General features: G+C 43.4%; 1 protein-coding gene and 1 long non-coding RNA gene across 2 annotated transcripts in view; one reads left to right on the top strand and one right to left on the bottom strand.

Annotated features, from left to right (window-relative positions):
* The window catches only part of itgb8 (integrin, beta 8), a 55,079-nt gene extending 54,234 nt beyond the window's left edge, over positions 1 to 845 (bottom strand). The window contains exon 1 of the mRNA XM_063184847.1: positions 229 to 845. Within this exon, the coding sequence (XP_063040917.1) occupies positions 229 to 406 (178 nt within the window). The 5' untranslated portion in view covers positions 407 to 845. The remainder of the gene's footprint in view (positions 1 to 228) is intronic.
* A 1,074-nt stretch (positions 846 to 1,919) lies between these two features.
* On the top strand, positions 1,920 to 5,213 carry LOC134435802 (uncharacterized). The gene is made up of 4 exons (XR_010032096.1): positions 1,920 to 2,230; positions 2,747 to 2,852; positions 3,012 to 3,128; positions 4,812 to 5,213. It is a non-coding gene; the product is annotated as an uncharacterized LOC134435802 (long non-coding RNA).
* Positions 5,214 to 19,815: the final 14,602 nt, after the last annotated feature.

The raw sequence follows: 19,815 nt of genomic DNA, 5'->3' as shown, positions 1-19,815 counted from the left end.
AATTAGGTCATGGCCAATTGAATACCTCCTGTAATTTAGTAGACCGCATGTTTTTTTTTTCTTTTTTCGGAAGGACACACAGAAGCAGTCTTCCAAGTGTGCAGCTGCTCCAAGACTGGAGCAAAGTGTTTCTATATGTTAGTTAGCCTTTTATAACACATGAGCATTTTGTTATGAAAACACCACGACAGCAAAACAAAGCGCCTATTCTTTATACTGGCAACTCACCCGCAAGAGAGATGCTGGTACAAACTGTGAACAGTGCGACGAGCAGTTGCAGTTCGCGATGCAGAATGAAGTTGGTGTATTTGCGCAGCCAGGAAGTCATATCAGCATGGAGGGAGGAAGCGGCTCGGCCCCGTAGACAGCACTGCCAGGTGGTCAGAGTCGCTACTGAGATCTGCATCCGACGAGGAGAACGACGCAGCCGCCAACAACCTGGTCCCTCTCGAACAAAAGGCGCAGCGCGGAGTGCGCGGTCCACATTGTGACACGTTTTTGCTTGTATTTACCCTGTAACCCTGTAATCCTCGTGGCGTTCACATCTCTCCGAAATCAGATTATCACGGAGGCAAATCAACAAGCGATCGCTTGTTTCCACGGAACACAGGAGCCCCCTTTTTCAGGGGCGCGCACGGCGGCAGCAGCACAGAATTGTCAGTCCGCCTCCCCTCTCCATTTAAACGACCTCGCAGGTGTTGTCTCTCACCGCGAGCCTCCCACAGCTTTCACTTTTGCTGAGGGGATGACGGCCTCTTCTTCACTGCGACGAAGTGAGTCATTCCGAGCGTATAAATGCACCGTTCATGTCGACTGGCTACCCGGTGGTCGCTGCTGTGTTTGAACTGGAACCGAGCTTTTGTGGACTTGCGCGTTTAATTCCGCTACACTAAACTAGCCCGCTCTATGCCAACGTCGCTTCCCAGCACACAGCCGGTTGGATGGAGGGAGGGAAGGCTACCGTTAAAAGTGCTTACTACAGAGTAGGCGGGGGAGGAAGAATTTCAGATGATAGTCCCACTACCTTGGACACACATTGTTAAACTTACTACGCTTTTGTGGTGACACGGGGGGAACTCCTTTCAGTGTGGACGCGTGAGGTTTTCAACGGAAAGAATGGAGACGTAGTTGCAAAAGCAAAATGGAGAGGGCACATTTATTTGCAAGTACTTTTTAGGGAGTTACAGCATTTTCCAGCCGTTTTCGACCAAACCGGAATGGGGGTCTGTCCGTGGCTCGCCGCCTCGTTGACTGCTCTTATACCCCAGCTCGAGTTTATTGAGAGGAACAAAAGCCGATGTGATTATAACGCATGACAGAATATCAGATGGCGATTCCACAATAAATCCACAATGTGCTCACTGCCGTTGTGGAGAAATTACTTCGGGTGAATTCATTTGACAGCTGAATGAATGATTAGACTAGTGTGCAAATGAGCCAAGCAAACACATGCGAGTGTTACGGGTGATTTGGAGGCGCATCAATCACATCATCATCGGATACTCCGAGCGCTACTTTCCCAACCAGTTATTTATTTACGCGCCGAGCTATTTATCAGACAGATCGAGTGCGTGCCAGGAGGTGTCTACTACGAACTATCTCTGAGTATGTCAGGTCTCAGCAAACCAGCTCGACCTTAGTTTGTGTGTCAATTATACACCAGCTATGCATAGCGTAGACTGGGTTGTCCTGGGAAAATAGAAAATAGGCGACGGGCCCAGAAACACAACAGCGAGATTTGTGGCCAAGTTGCGTCCTCTGCCTTTTTCTCGGGGTGGAGAGGGAGCTGGAGGACAGTGGGGAGCGGCACAGCAACAATGCGCTCCCCTATTCCCATCGTGACGGGGCCAGGGCGCAGAGAAAGCAGCTTGAAGTGACGGGGTGGGATTCAGGAAGGTTGATGCTAGATCCCAGCAGCCGGGCGGACAGGGGGCGGTGTTCAGAACGTTCTATGCTGCCTCCGATTGTTACGTCTTCTGTTATAACTTTGTTGTGATCTGTAGCAATGGCGGGCATCGCTTGACTTCAAAAAGAAAAGCTACTCCGAAAAACACGATTTAAAGGAATTTCTGGATCATTATTATGGTATTAAACAGATTAAAATTACGACACGAGTTGGTAAAAGGTGTTGCTATGTCCCGTATTTCGTGCCACTCAAGAGACCTGGGAGGACAGTTTGACAGGCGGAATCGAGGTGCACTTCTTCACACTTCATGGGATGTCAGCCGAGGTAATTCACCGTTTTATTTATTACAGTTTTGAACTGTCTAGTTTGAGCTATTTGGTACTTGAAAACAAACCGCAGGAAAAGCATTTTGTAGCTTGTTTTATACACGACCGTCGTATCATATCACTTATTATTATTATTATTTTATTTCGTTTGTTCCATGTGCAGCCCTTTGGTTGATGTAAGCATATTGTAGGATCTCTCTTTACAGAGATTATTTTAAGGTCTATGTGAAAACACATCAGGCCAACTTCAAAGTGGCTGCATGCAAACTTTTCTTTTGAAAGTCGCTTTGGTTAGCGTCTGCCAAATGCAATGTAATGTAATGTAATGCAAACTTAAGTTGTTCAAAGTTTTGTAGGCACCACGTCACACTAGAAAGTAAACATACAGGCATACAAATAATGAATAAAATGATCTCAACACGTTATGGTACTAAGGCAGGAAGTCATCAGGTTTATAACATTCAACACAAACTGGTGAGCACAGATTTACTGTTGTTTTTTGTTTATTTCCTAGATATTCTAACTGCTGCTTGACAGGAGGATGAGGTAGCTGCAAGATCTACTGAACATGAACGATGAAGAGCCTACTGACAGCTGTTGGCTGTTCGCCTAATGCACAAGTACTCATACCTTTTCTATGTAGGCCCTATGCTACAGCTGCCAATCTGTTACTGGCATTGTAACTAAGCAAATATCACTGCCCTTTCCCAGTTCATTACTGTATTACTGCAAAAGTAATGCATTGCTGTAATTAAATATTTTTTCCCCATTAAATCCAGTGTTGACCTGGGTGTTCCCTATTCAGATGCTGCTGCCGTCAGTCCACGGATGTACACAAACGGGTCACCTGAAGGAAGAGGGGGGTCAACGAAACCAAACAAGTTTTGAAAGCAGAGGTTGGTTTTACCATTTAATCCCTCTCTCTCTCACACACACACACACACACACACACACACACTGTCAAGTCAAGTCGGTTTTATTGTCGTTTAGTAGAGAAAGTGCGCTCAACTCCGAAAAGTTATAGCACTTGGTCAACATATCCAACAATGACCTATTGCACAGAAAGATCATTGAAAATAAGATCCCATGGAGATGTTAGAAAGGGAAAACTGCCTTGTGGGTAAATTTGGATATGATAATTATGTACTTTTACTTCAGTTTATAAAGCTATCTCCCAGATTACTGATAAACTCACATGAATTGACTTATGAATGCTACACAGCAATTGACAAGTGAGCTGTATCTTTACATATTTACTGAAGTGAATAGGTTTATATATTTACTCAAGTAAATAATAAGTAGCCTAAGCAACTGTTTTTTTACTGAAGTAAATTTTGCAATGTATCGCGATGCATCGAAATGACACCCTATTGCGATGCATCATGATATAATCGCATAGTGGCATGTTAATCGTGAATCACATCGCCTACCCCTTGCCAATACCCGCCTCTAATATATGACAGTGTGGTTGCTTTATAAGAGAAAATAGGTGATAAAGCTTGCAGCTTGCAGTCAGGATATTACATTACATTACACTTAGCTGACGCTTTCATTTTTTATTCAAAGTGACTTACAATTTCTATTTGTCAGGGTATATTTGCTGTTGCCCAGTCTTGCACATAATGTCTGTATGGGTGTTGTATAAGTACTCTAGGTGCAATGTATGCTTACTGTTTTATGTCTAATTGTCTATGCCTGTCCACACCTAAAGTCTATGCCTATGTCTGCATGGGAAAGTAAGAAACGTAATTGCAAATTCTTTGCATGACCACTGCATGTAAAGAAATTTTACAATAAAGCCGACTTCACTTGACTTGCTCAAGGGCACTTCAGCCATGGATGGAGATGTAGGGAGAGGTCGGGCCTGCCTTTTCAACTTTTGGGATTTGTTGCAAGGGTGACATTTCGAATGAGCACATGTTTTCCTCAGAACAATACGGTACTTCTGCTTGGCTAATACAACTAACATGTTGTCTTTGCACAATGTTACATATTATTATTAACACATTGAATGTTTTGAAAATGTTTTGAAAATCACAAAAATCGATTCGTACATTACACTTGGCCGATCCTCTGACCTAAAGGCATTAGGGTCATTTCACGTGAAATCAGACTCTTTGGGACCCGACCGACACAGATTTCAATCATACTTGCTGTGCCTGTTTAGTTTATTTTTCTTTATTTTTTTAGTATTCGATTTTTAACTTTTCAATGTATCATAACTCATATTCTGATGGTTGCTGTATTCCATGCTGTGTGTGTAATTTGTAGAGCCAGAAAAGAGCTTTCAAACACCTCAGACATCTTTTTGTGACTTACCCTGACTGATATAATCAAGGCTGAATGTATAGTGTCCTACTCTCATATGTAAACCTTTGCTAGTCTGTTTCTCTCTTAATATTGGTGTCAGATTCACACATGCAGTTCTAGGGTGCTACCTTGCTACTAAACAGGCACAGCAAGTACGATTGAAATCTGAGTCGGTCGGGTCCCAAAGTGTCTGATTTCACGTGAAATGACCCACTAACCATTGAGTCATGGCTGCCCCTGTCTAATCTTTATTATTTGCAAAACTTCAGGTGACATTGCCAGTGTGTCCAACTCTTCAGAGGAGAGCCAGTGGAGGTGGTACGCACATCATCCAGGACCAGTTATGGACCACCAACACCTCTGCCAAGTCTATCTACACTTCTTGTGAACCATGTTAAAAACTACCACAAACACTACTCGTAAACAACTGAATCTATCATTATATACTGCATCATGCCATGGTACTCAAACTGCACCTCAGACCCTAAGATTTTACAGTGCATCATCAAAAATCTCTGTGGATCACTGGTGCCTAACTCTACACATTAGAGAGATTTCTTCAGTGCATGTGCGATTACACCAGGAATCACAGCAATGTTATTGTGGGAAAAAAACAATGCCCCATACATTATTTCATATTAGGCACATTTACACCCATGACATTCAAGATCTCAACTTATCTAAGCTTCTCTGTCTCCATGATTACATTTGTTGATTGCACAGGGTAGAGTGCAGGGGCCTATACTACAGGATAAGTTAAGAGGCAAATCATCTAATACAAGAGCTTTTCTAAACAAAATGAGGACCCCAGGCTCTTCTATTAGACGATTTACCTCTTAACTTAACCTTAAAGCGATGGTTCGGAGTAGAATCACCCTAATGCCATTTGAACCGTGACACCCATCCACCTTTACACCCGAAGTGTTTTCTGCCGCAGCCTTACATCAACAGAGTTGCCGTGTTATTCGATGTTTATTCCGGTTAGCTTGACTCAAGCGCATATGGATACTGGGCACCATCTCCAAACTTTCCCCACAAAAATAACATGTCATGACACCAAACTTCTGCAGTAGCACAAATATGGTCTGTACTCACGAAACGAAGCATTTGGAAGTTTGGAAATAGTCCAGGAGTTTATTATTATCAACACAAGCCGAATAGCTTCTCTGCTGCTAAAGCTGCGCCAACGTTACTTCCGTCATCTAAGACAAGCATGTAAGAGTCCTCAACGAAGCTCATAATATGCACAATGAAAAGTGAATTCAGCATCAGTATTGATAACGAAAATCCTTGTCTAATTGATAGTAGGTAAGATTTGAAATATCTTTTAAGTATTGCCTTGAAAATATAAGCCTTAATCACAATTCAGTGAAAACTTTTTTAACACTCTCGTCTGGAAGTTTGTTGAAGACTTTTACGGGCTTGTCTCATATGACGGAAGTAACGTTGGCACAGCTTTAGCAGCAGAGAAGCTATTCAGCTTGTGTTGATAATACTAAACTCCTGGACTATTTCCAAACTTCCAAATGCTTCGTTTCGTGAGTACAGACCATATTTGTGCTACTGCAGAAGTTTGGTGTAATGACATGTTATTTTTGTGGGGAAAGTTTGGAGACGGTGCCCAGTATCCATATGCGCTTGAGTCAAGCTAACCGGAATAAACATCGAATAACACGGCAACTCTGTTGATGTAAGTCTGCGGCAGAAAACACTTCGGGTGTAAAGGTGGATGGGTGTCACGGTTCAAATGGCATTAGGGTGATTCTACTCCGAACCATCCCTTTAACTTTTTCTAAACCAGCTTTGTAGCATAGGCCCCAAGAGACATGCTCACGCTATCGGCTACTGATAAATACAGACTTTAACTGGGGGCTGAATCCCACATAAAACATAGGTGAAGGAAGGAGGCGAAGGACAGCACTCTTCAGATTTTTCAGGGCACACCTACCACTTATGGGTGCAATCACCATTACATGTGAAGAAGGGCTGAAGTAACACTATCACATTGTTTACCTGATTGTATTGTTTACCTGATGTATTTGTTGTAACAGACATGAACAACATTTCAGTTTCAAAACTGAAGCTGAGGGGTGTCAAGTACTGTCATCATTAACAAGTATTATACCTAGTCAATTCATCTGTTGTCAGTTGCCTACCTGTTGAAAATGTATCTAAATGTGATTGCTACCTCATCACTGGATGCTGCAAGTCTCTTAAGTCTCAAAGATGTGAGTTACGCGTATATGCCTGTTAACCTCCAGGATTTGGACAAGTGCTATGTATAGTTAATATACAGTAGTTTCACATTATCATTCTTCTTCTTCTTCTTCTTCTTCTTTTTATTTTTTTTACTGTGCACATGTTTCCTATGTTAATTTTTGTTCACTTAATGGTGACCCTTTAAATGTCAATGTGCTGGTGGAATGACAATAAAGGCTTTCCACAATGTTGATGTCACGTTGTATAGCTTTCATTTAAGCAAACAAAAAACAGGCCTTCAGACACTTAAGTAATGGATTGGCAGTACATGAAGGTAAAGAAGCGGTTTAAATGACTTAAAAGCTAACTGATGTGTTTAAGTTTGTGGGTACAATGGACAATAAACCATATCTCCAAATTGAAACTCAACCACTACACATGCACAATGTGATCAGTGTTGGGCAGTAATGCATTACAAAAGTATTTAATTACTGTAATGCATTACTTTTAGCTGTAATGCAGTAATGTAAGGCATTACAGGGCAAAATGTGTAACATTTACTTAATTGCAATGCTAAATAACTCCAGTTACAATGCATTACAAACACCTGGATGGGGGGGTGAAAAACTCAAGACACGAGCTTGATTTCCACTAATAAATTGCCAGATCCATATTTAGGCCTACAGTTCTTTTGGCAAAAGTAGGCTAACTAAAGTTATGCAAAAGTAGTGTAATGCCTTACATTCAGTGGTGGACAAAGTAAAAGTTGAAAAAGAAACTGTTTCTTTCCAACACAGGTAACTTAACTGAGCAAAAAAGTAGACCAATGTACTTGTCTTAGGATGAGCTGATCCTGCACACGTTGGATTGAGTTAGTGGTGGGTCCTTCTTGGTTTTTAATGTTTTTCAGTAATATCAGTCTTTCTCAATAAACAGTCAGTGTAACAGCTGGCCTATGTAGGCTTAATATAATGTGCAACTGTTGTAATAACACCATAAAAGTACTTTTACTTTGTCCACCACTGCTTACATTTTAACTATAGTAATATTGTAGTGTAAGGGATTATTTTGAAAAGGCAGTAACATGTAGCCTAATAGCCCAAGTAATGCATTAGCCAACTGTTTTTGAGTAGCCTAATGCCCAACACTGGATATGATGACATCTTTTCTTAATAGCCTGTACATAGGCTATCTGTCTTCTCTACAATCCAGCGTGGGCAAGTTACTCCAAGTATATTTAAAATGTGGTGGTTATGGCATTATACAAATTTTACTTTACCTTTTTACTTTAGTTAGGCTACTCTCGCCAAAATAACTAAATGTGGGTCTGACTATTTACAGTGTAAAGTGACGAATAATAACGATTATCATAGAGCCACCGACAGAGAAGGAGGATAAATCAAACCTTTTACCAACTCGTGTCGTAATTTTAATCTGTTTAATACCATAATAATGATCCAGAAATTCCTTTAAATCGTGTTTTTCGGAGTAGCTTTTCTTTTTGAAGTCAAGCGATGCCCGCCATTGCTACAGATCACAACAAAGTTATAACAGAAGACGTAACAATCGGAGGCAGCATAGAACGTTCTGAACACCGCCCCCTGTCCGCCCGGCTGCTGGGATCTAGCATCAACCATAGGAACCGGTCCAAAAGGCAGAGAGAATGTGTCAGACACTGACAAGATGACAGGCTATAAACGGGACAACAGTGGGAGAAACTGAATTGGGTGCCAGTTGAACACACACTCACTCAACTAGGTAATTGCAACTGGTGTGTGTGTGTGTGTGTGTGTGTGTGTGTGTGTGTGTGTGTGTGTGTGTGTGTGTGTGTGTGTGTGTGTGTGTGTGTGTGTGTGTGTGTGTAACACAGACACATGCTTGGCAGGACAACAATGAGCAATGTGGTTTTACAGTTCAGAGGAGTTCAGATAGGGTTGCATTCCTGTGGTATCTGAAAAGTCCAACCCCAAAAACACACATAAACCTAAAATGTTATCATATTTGCTTAGTGTTAATTTACCAAGAGTCGGAAAAGAGCTTTAGTCATAAGTCACTGAGCGGCAACCGACGGTCACTTCTAAAGAATATGAATCCGAACTATTTTTGGGGGACTCTGAAAGTTTTGGTTCACCACTTGCTCTCTCATTCTTCCTCCCTCTGTCCTCCCCCGTTCTTTTGTGTCGTTTTCTCTCTCCCACTCTTTGTTTTTGTTACTGCTTGGCTGCGCTTTAGGGCTGAGCTGGTCAGCTCTAATCTGCCTGCCGGCCCATCACATTCTCGTGCCCCGGCTCATCATCCTACACAGGAATCACCTCAATGCAGGCAGTGAGTGCGTTCCAATGTGCGACCTTGCGTCCTCCACTTGGGCTTGTGGCCTCACGCTTTGCTGATGCCCCGCCCCCATGGAGAAAACAATTAAGTTTCCCCGCTGTCAGCCTAGCAAAAACAATTTTTGGGGGACTATTCTTCATTTACCATCCTGTTTGAAAATGAGAAAATGACTTTACAATTGAGCTTTTGTGAGATATTGAAATATAATGCTGTTGTTAGTGATGTCATCACGACATATTATTTCCTGGTATGAGGCCACAAGCACAAGTGGCGGACGCAAGGTCGCATATTGGAACGCACCCAGTGCTGTGCCACCTCCCCAGCTCTCTCTCCCTCGCACTCACCCCCCTATCCCCCTTCATCATTCTACAGAAACCACCTCAATGCCATTGCCACCCTTCCCTTGGACTCTCTACATCTCCCTCTTTCCCTCAGTTTTTCCTCTCTCTTTCCCTCTCTGTTGCTCTGCGTCACCCAAAATCACCAGTACAGTCAATCAGTCAGCCCCTCCAACATTTTTCTCTCTCTCCATCCCTCTCTCCATCTCTGTCACTACATCCTTCTCTTGCCTGCCCTCTCTCTCTTCCTCTCCATCCTACATAATGATGGCGCCACCCAGCCCCCCCCCCACCTCCACACACACACACACACCCTAAGACCCCCTTTTCTGCCAAAATCTTTGTCGGTCTATATCTTTCTTTCTTTTCTCTTGTTTCACTACCTTTTCTCAGTCACTCAAACTGGCACACAGCTTTCTTTGTTAAAATGTAGACATATCCCTCACACTTCATGGGTCCTTCTCTGTCTCTCCCTCCCTCCCTCACACATGCAAGCACACACACACACACACACACACACACACACACACACACACACACACACACACACACACACACACACACACACACACACACACACACACACACACACACACACATCTTCACACTGGCTCACACTGTTTTGTTCTCCTCCTCCACCTCCTCCTCCTCCTTTTGTGCACAAACACAACACTACTACTGGAAGGTGTCCAAGCAACTTGACTTCACATACCTCTATCCTTAGAGGAGATACCAAAATATTTATGTGTATGTGTGTGACGGAGAGTGTGTGTGTGTGTGTGTGTGTGACGGAGAGTGTGTGTGTGTGTGTGTGTGTGTGTGTGTGTGTGTGTGTGTGTGTGTGTGTGTGTGTGTGTGTGTGTGTGTGTGTGTGTGTGTGTGTGTGTGTGTGTGATGGAGAGAGTGCAAGAGAAAGAGAGAGAAAGAGAAAGAAAGAGAGAGAGAGATAGAATGGGGATGAGAGGGGAGGGGGGTGGGGCTGTCCAAAGTGTGTGAGAGAAAAAAAACGTATTTATTTTTTATTTCTCTTTGTATACTGCCCTCTTGACCACGGTTTCCTGTTCAACAAGATCATCACAACACTGCAGGGCTTCCTCGCTCGAATGAAAGACAAATACAAATATTGCCGGCGTATAATTGACTTGCACCAGTGGTGTTTTCCCTCCCCTCAGGGATAACAACAACAACTGGCACGGTCATTTATTCACTAATCAGGGGTGCATTTCTGGAAAGGGTAGTAGCTAACTATGTTAGCTACTTTGTTGGTTGCAATGCAATTTCCCATTGGCAACTACCGAAGTTGCTAACTGCTAACAACTACGCTTTCCAGAAATACACCCCTGTTGTGTTCCCTCGCAATGGTGCTCTCTTTGGCTCTGAAAGTAGAAACCGCATTGCATGCCATCAGAGTGTTATGATAATAAATAATTCCCATTGCAGAAGAGACATGAGGGTGGGAGGGAGAAGAGATACTTATTAACCCATTTTTGCCGGATGATGCATTTATGTTGTTTGACCTTTGCCGCCTGGAGCAACATATACGCTGCATTCAGGCTCTTGAGATTTGAGCTTTTCTAATACAAATGTGGGTATGCTAGAGCTGAACACATTCTACTGCTAGATAAGAGTCTTAGCTTTTAAATGCACCTTATTTCATGTTTTTATGTGCTTTGGAGGCTGAGATATTTAGGAGTTAATAGACAGAGGGCTCATTTCCCCAAAAAGGGCTTAGGGCATTCAGCAGGCCCCTTTTGCAGGTGCCTCAGGCTAAAATGGGTTAGGTGGGTGGGTGGATGAGTGGGAGGGAGGGGTTTGTAGAGGGTAATTGCAAAGAGATTAGAGATAAAGATTCTTAGTCATTTTGGGTGGTGGAAATTGCTGATTAATAATTACCAATGTAAAAGCAACAGAGAATGCGTGGGTGTATGATGGGGAGAGGTTTGTAGAGTGTAGAGACTTGAAGAGAGAGTAGAGATACTTAATTATCAATTAGAATGGAAATAGGCGTGTCCAGCAGGATAAACAAAATATATAATGCACAATCCTCATATCCCATACAGTATATCCAGAGGCACCACAGTGTGTGTGTGTGTGTGTGTGTGTGTGTGTGTGTGTGTGTGTGTGTGTGTGTGTGTGTGTGTGTGTGTGTGTGTGTGTCTGTCTGTCTGTCTGTCTGTCTGTCTGTCTGTCTGTCTGTCTGTCTGTCTGTGCATGCGCGTGTGTGTGCGCGCGTGTGTCTTTGTGTTTGTGTGTGTATGTGTTCGTGTGTGTGTGTGCGCGCGTGTGTCTTTGTGTTTGTTTGTGTATGTGTTTGTGTGTGTGTGTGTGTGTGTGTGTCTGTGTCTGTGTGCGCGTGTCTTCGTGTTTGTGTGTGTGTGTGTATGTGTGTGCGCGCGTATACCTGCGTCGCTGTGTATGTGTGTGTGTGTGTGTCTGTGTGTGTGTATAGCACAGGATAGCAAGGCCCAAGATTAGGGGCGGTGGAGAGCATATAGGGCACAGGGCCTGGTGCTACATACACACATCCCACATTTTGCACATGTCTACATACAGCACATAGAGTATAATCAGGCCCCCAGAAATCGGGGACAAAGCGGTTAGTTGACCCAGGCCCAGGGAGATGGGGCCCCCAGAATCGGGTTCTAAACTTTTGTTTTAACCTGACTGCGCGAAACTAGCTGCACACAACTCAACCTCTGATTGTTGGAAACCGCTGTCGGTCAAAAAATAAGCTCACATGGTTGGCTGCCAGTGTCTTGTAGCCTAGAAAACCAGCGCCAACTGCTGGACGGCAAAATGTTTTGCCTGCATTTAGGCTGGTTTATCAGGCTAAGTGTCTTGCTCATCCTCACAACATTGTGTTTACAAACACGGCGAACCCATGTATATTGTATGCACTTTTGTCCCGGGCCCAGTCAATGCTGTCAACAGAGAGGTTTGTGCAACAGCCCAGCGGCACAGTGGGGGGGTGGTGGACCGACTCCCTGCATGTGGTCATCCACATGGGCTGAAACTTTTACTCCATACCCAAAGGTCAAAGGTCAGAGGTGACCTGAACAACCGACACACCCGAGGAGGAGAGATAGATAGCACCGGATGATGTCACTGCCATCCCGCCCTGACAGCTGTGTGTTATACAGTATGCAACAAAGCAACCAGAACAAAATACCCTGGGACCTGGACTTTAGAAAGCAGAAACCCCCTGCACACAGTCTTCATTTCCAAAGTTTTAATTGCAACGTTAAAGTGACCTTCTTTAAGCTTAACTTTTTACTTGATGAAGGTCAGTAGACCAAGATGGCTATAATCACAAGTTTGCATATGAGGACTGTGTGTGAGAGTTTGTTGTCTAACAAATGTGATGTAATGGTGATCCTGGGGATCTCCCATGCACCTGATCAAAGGAGGTGTGCAAGAACACTTCAAAAAAAGACTTGGGCAGGAAGAACAATAGTTTACACTTTGTCTAATGTCACTGCTACTGTACATTGATTAGATTCAGTTTAACAAAGTATGCAAAAGCAAGGAAGGAATGAGAGGAAAAGAAAGGAAAGGGAAAAGAAAGAAAAAGCACATATTAAGTCACCCATAAGCGGTGGTGGTGGTTGGGTTTATAAAAACAAGTAGGCAAAAGCATGTACCTACTTGCATTGTACCATTTGTTTAGACTTAGATACAGCATGTAGTGTACACAGTAATTCATAATATCACATGTTGATACACTTTAAAGAAACTAAAAGGAAAGTGTTTCCTAGTTCCTGCATCAGTCTTTGAAAGCAACACTAAGTCGTTTTCATCTATGTGCAGCAAAGGCCTCTAACCCCTCTCATACTCTTCCATTAAAGCAGTGTTTCTCAACAGGGCTCTACAGCTTCCCATGGAGCGTCTGCATGCTTCTGATGAAGTCAAGGGGGCGTTTATTCAAAAAAAGGCTGAGAACCACTGTGTTAAAGAAATACTATACTGAACTGTATGTAGTTCATCTTCTGACGCATTGGCAAGACAATTTTCCACCATCACAGATATGTAGCAATAGTTGGTCCTACTCTTTAAGGTGATGAATTAACCCTGCAAAATTTGCCTTGCACTGTTGTGTTCTGCGAAGATTATACACTAGAAATCCATGACAACCCACTGAGTGATCAATGTACAGGAGTATCAGGGGCAGTTTGCCAGATGTACGATAATTATCATATTTTTACCATAATTTTGTCCGTTTTTGTCCTCTGTACAATCAAAAAAAAGTGATGTACGATCATTTCAGAGAGGATAATCGATAATCTTGAGGTTTTGGTACGATAATTCAGCATTTTCCATCTGGCAACACTGATCAGGGGGCGGCTCGTTGCTAAGCGAAGTCAATCCAAACCAACAAAGTCAAAGTCAGCTTTATTGACAAAGCTCTTCACAAAATGACAATCTTCGTCCCTATACACACACTAAATATAGTATATAGGGCAAACATTGAAGTTATCAAAGTCACACAAATTAAACAAACCCAGTGACAGGGATGACGGCACCAACATTGCACCTGTCAATATCCGTTACCATGCAAACAGCACAGCAGGGATGTTTTAGGGGATGTCCGTGACTCATAAACAAAAAGCCTGAGGCAATGGAAAGAGTAGGTTAGATCTACAAAAAGCCACCACTGTCAAATAAACATACAGTACTAAGAGACACAGATGGTCAGAGGCCAGACTGTATGTGTCTGAGGAAGACTGTTTATTTTGTAGACTTTCCATACTTTCCTGTAGCGCAAGGTCAACTTGATATCTTCCGTTCTTCCCTGCAGTGATAAACAGTCAGCTAGGAGAGGAGAGGAGAGCAGAATGTTCTAGGTCTTAAGAAGCATGTGTTGTATCAGGTCGCCGAGTACCGGCTTCGCAGCGCTCAGGTGATAAGTCACTGCAAAGGAAGTTCACACCTGACAGGCTACTGCCGGCAGCCTTTTTCATGTGTTAAAAGTACATTTGTTTTGCCTTTTTGGGCGTGCTTCATGTATGAATGAACACCCCCTGACATGGCTGGATTGGCCATAAGGCGTACAGGGCATTTTCCCGGTGGACTGTTGATGATTTTGGCCTGTTCCTCCCCTCAATGCAGTGGTATCAGTCGTATCAGGACACTGTATCAGCTACAGCTTACCTCTCCGAGTCAGATTTAAATAGTAATTTTGGCTGTTGCGATTAAAATAGCTCGCAATAGATTGCTAAAACTGTTGTCACAGGCTTCATTGTCTCTCTCAATACCTGACGGATGGGTCTTGACTTAAATGCCCGGCCTGCTTTTTCATCCCTGTCCAGCCCTGTCCCCTGACAACCCTTCTTTTACGACCTGCGCTATAGGATTCTCCAACACAAGCAGAAAATAGTACATATAATACTCCCTACAATGATGAATGCAGTTGAAAAAAAATCCCCTTCAACTAAAATTCTTGGCTTGCAACTAGAATTTTGCTTTGCTTTTTTCACATGTTTTTTTACAGTGGCATTTCAGGTCAATGAATGGGCAATTCAATGAATGAACGTCTCTCTAAACCTTTCATCTATGGCTGAACTCACTTTGAGCACAGCAACCAACCCCACATTGCTTCAAGGAACAACCAATACATTGAACCTTAACAACTTGCAGTAATGTTGCTTTGGATAAGAGAGTCAGTCAAGTGTCATGCAATGTAGTTCCCATTGCTTGTCGGACTAACCAATACCTTGAACCTAAATGACGGTAGCGTCTCACTGCAGATGGGCCCAGTCCACCAGCCTATTCACTCTTTGCTGAAAATACTTTACTACAACATTGCTATGACATCCGGAGAGCCTTAAGTAATGGATTAAGACATGGTCATTACAATTTTGGTGACAATAAGGTTATAACATCGGCAAAGGGTTTAAGTCCCTTAGTGTCAGTCACAAACAGAGAGAATGGATGAAGGAGAATCTTCACAGAAGAGAAAGAACAGGCAAGCACACACTCCTTTCATGTGTGCTATACTACTGTGACTGTGGGTGCCGCATATGGTAAACCACTCTGCAAACGTTAAAGCTTTAATCAGTAAATCAGAGCCTTAGGTTCATAAAATCCCCACCCACAGACAGTACTTAGAGACAGAGAATGGTGTGAAATTCACTGTAAATTATCTGTGCCGTGCTGTGCGTGTGTTTGTGTGTGTGTGTGTGCGTGCGCGCGTGCGTATGTGCGTACGTTTGTGTCTGTGTGTGTGTACATGTGTGCGTGCGTGTGTGCGTACGTGCATGTGGGTACGCACACGCGCACATACACGGGTGAGAGCAAGCAGCCTGTTATGATGGTTTTTGCATTAGCGTCTTTTAGTGCCTTCCAGTTTCCAGTGGGCTGAGGTAAACACCTCTCGTGAACATCGCCAGGGCTGCCTGCCTGGCCGCTAAATGTGGGGCAAGTGGGGATATCCATCAATGAGAAAAAACAACCCGCTATACTGTACGGCAACATTTTGCTACGGTGCGCAGTGTTGCCAGATTGGGCGGTTATAGTTCGGATGGCCGTCTGCAGGTAAAAACAGGAAAAAATGGCCATTTGGCGTTTTTTTTTCTGCAGTTTTGTGCCCATAGATATATATAAATTGTTGAAATTGGGCGGAATTTAGTGCATTTTGGCAGTTTTTGAGAACCTTTTGGGCGGGATTCGATCAGATACATCTGGCAACACTGATGGTGAGGAGAGAATTTCCCCTCATCGTATTAAGTTTCTCGAGTCGAGCTCCACTGCCGTGAAACCCCCGCTGCTTATTATAGAACACAATGAACACAGGCTGACCTGAATAAATTCTCATGTTGGGTGTTTTATTGCCCCAATAAGAACCTCCATGTATGTGCGTGTGAGAGCATACACACACATGCTGCACACGAAGACAAGGTCATTCACACACGCATACACACAGGCTCTCACACGCACGCATGCATGGACGCACGCGCATAATCGTGTGCACACAGACACACACACACACACACACGCGCGCGCGCGCACACACACACACTCTTACATCCCAATCATTGTGCGGTACTTCACTGTGTACCACACCCACAAATAACCCCTTTTCTGCTTTTTTTCTATCTTTGTGGAGCCTTTTGTGTCCCATGTGTGGTACATTAAAATTCTCACTCCACACACACACACACACACACACACACACACACACACACACACACACACACACACACACACACACACACACACACACACACACACACACACACACACACACACACACACACACACACACACACACACACACACACACACTTGCATTCACAGCTGGGAGACGTCCTTCGTTCTTTGTCATTGGAGGAAGTTGAAACTAACCAAACCCACAGCCTACTGTACCCCTGGCAAAATACACATGACCATGTCGTAGGAATGATTAGTGGTAAAACCCACTACAGCCATAAGCGCATAAGCGCCTGACTGACCTCAGCCCAGCAGTAGCTACCATGCAAGGCCCGTCAGTGCCATAAACACCTGGGTTATTACTTTACATTACATGACATTACATTACATTGCATTTAGCAGATGCTTTTTCCAGGATGAGATTTGTAGGTGGTGGGGGGATTGTAACACCACCCCCACCTTTTCTGGTTTTGATGTCTGATTTTAGTCTTGTTTAATGTCTTGTTTAATGTTTGAAATACTTTGACGTTTTAACCAAATCAACCTATAAAGAATGACATGATGAATATACCATACAACACATGTCGATCAGAAGCACAGTACAGAGAGCATTGGGGTTATGTGTAAGAGATGCCTTTTCTGCCATCATCAGGTTCCTCCTGGGAATCTACAGGCAAGGCAGGGCAAAGAAAGTTTATTTGCTTAGCAAATTTCAAGCAGAGGCTTTTCAAAACCGTTTCACAAAAAAGGATATACAGTACAAAACACAGTATGCTACTGTACAGTATGAGGTCCGGAACTGTGTAAATGTAGCAGATGTGTAACTAAGGACTACCACAGGGCCTACAGGGATAGTGTTCTGTCGAGATAAGCTACCAACAGGCTGTTAAAATGGCCCAAGCCCAAACCCAAACCCTAACCCTAACCTAGGACAGGGATCCTGACATAAGGGGGAAGGGAACTGTTCAGTTGTCCCAGCCCTATTAGATTATAATTATATATGGGGGGTCCTTTCAGATGACTTTGTCCTGAGCCCGGTCAAAATTGTCAGCGACAACCCTGCTAAGTACATTGTAATGGCTTGTTAGCCCTCCGCAATGCGTAGCTCATATCGACGGGACTCTGGCATGTTGGTGTAACCTGACATGAATGAGAGGTCAGAGAGCTACGCTAGCATATGCGACCGCCTCGGGAGGACTTAGCGAAACACTGGAGGAAGTACGCTGGTCACACGCAGTTAAGTTTAAGCGCTCAATCTAAAGCAGTGAATGGCATACTATTGAGCAGTGGTGTAGTCTACTTTTTTATGGTGGGTATACTGTATATTGAGCATCTTTTGAAGTGGGTATACTGTATATATTTGTGCTATTCAAAACAATGGGTCAATCAATTTTAAGTGGGTATACTGAAATCCCTGAAATTTAGAAGTGGGTATACTCCGTATACCCGCGTTCTACGTAGACTACACCACTGCTATTGAGAACTCCTAAGTGACACCTCTCCTGGTTGGGCCCATAGGCCTGAGCACTGGTCTCTGGTCAAAAGGGTTTAGATGGGCTTGTTCTATTTTATCTGCTGTTTTTGTGAGACACATGTTGAACTGGCTCTGTGTATAAAATGTACAAATGTACAAAAAAACTTGCCTTGCCTTACCTGGAATAAAAATGTTTTTTGCACACATCTAGTAGCTAGGCTGTGCCCTCCTCCTAGTGACGCAACACTTTCAGCGTTGCAACTAGTCAGGTCAAGAGCAATGCAAGTACTTTCTGAGTTCCCAAAAGTACAGGAACTCCTCCCACTTTGTCAGTAAGCAAACAACCATAAGCAAACCAAGGGAGGCGGGTCAACCATGCCGTTTGGGAAATGTTAATTGTTATGCTCTTGGTCAGACCAAGTCTCGAAGAGATTTGAACGTCGATGATAATCAGGCTACACATCTAGTGTCCCACCTGCTCTTTTGAACACATCTACATGTAATTTCCCACCTGAGCACATCAGTGAAATTGGTGAAAGAAGATACTACAGTATATAACATAACATTTAGTCCCACTCAAGTGTAATGTAAATGTTACTCTATGTGCAGTGTCAGTGTCAGTGTCAATTCTACTCAATATTGTGTGAATATCAACACTGGAATGGAATGTGAAGTAATGTAGAGTTGTAATTATAATGGTCACCTGTAGAATTTTGACTGCACTGTTGGAGTGATTTGACTCTCCACACTGTTGTAAATACTCTATATCTGGAGTTATAAAAGTTTACTTTGTACTTTCGTCACCCCATTTTTACTGTGTATGTGAGGTCTGTTAGGGAAGGGGTTGGATATGAGGGTTCAGTGAGTCCTTGGCCCTTGGGACCTGCTGTGACCCTCTGGTAGGGTGACCATCTGCTAATAAGTCCAAGGGGGGACAAGAGGTATGCTTCTGAGGGACAATGTGGGACAGACCCTGGCTTGCATGCACACTCACGCGCCACCAACATTTTGTATTTTTTTAATTATTATTATTTCATTTATTTAATAATTATAATTATATAAACAGTTCCTGCTTCACTAGCGCATTCTGTTGCAAAAGTCATGGACTAGTGTCTGTTTTCACATTGATCTAAGGTGGTACAGTGTTGTTGAACTCTCCTAACTGGTCAAAAAGTCAGCCATTTCCCTCGCATTTTGATGCACACGTTGCATCGGTATTGAGAATTGCCGCTACTTGTGGTTAGCTTTCATAATAGGCTATAGAACGCATAACAAGGAAGAATCAGTCGGTTTGCTGCTAGGACGAGGTGTTAAAAAGTAACATGGAACGAAGAAATATCCCACCTCTGACTTGCTTGGATGCAGGTGGGTCTTAGACCCCTGTGGGACTGCCTAGGTCTCAGGGATTGAGAGACTTTTTTTTCTTTTCCGAATCCGAGCACACTCGATTATGCGGGACAAACTGACGCATAATTTGGGCTTCAAACGCTGTACACGCACACGCTACGCGGGACGGGTGGTCACCTTACCCCCTGGGTGTGTGCCTGGTTGGCCCACCCATTAACCCCTTAGTAGAGCAGAGCCTCTGTTATAACCTTATTGTCACCAAAACGTTAACCCCTTAGCGCAGCACTATGGCTTTCTGTAATGTCATAGCCATGTTGTCATGATGTAGTTAAGCATTTTCAGCAAGTGAATAGGGTCGCCCAAGTCTTACTCGGTTACTCTCTGCATTGTCATAGCAATGTTGTTATGATGCAGTTGAGTGTTTTCAGCAGAGTGAAT

This window comes from Engraulis encrasicolus, chromosome 20, assembly GCF_034702125.1.
Source record: "Engraulis encrasicolus isolate BLACKSEA-1 chromosome 20, IST_EnEncr_1.0, whole genome shotgun sequence".
In the NCBI taxonomy this organism is placed as follows: Eukaryota; Metazoa; Chordata; class Actinopteri; order Clupeiformes; family Engraulidae; genus Engraulis; species Engraulis encrasicolus.
Note: the sequence above shows the minus strand (reverse complement) of the source record. Positions and strands in the feature narration are given on the sequence as shown.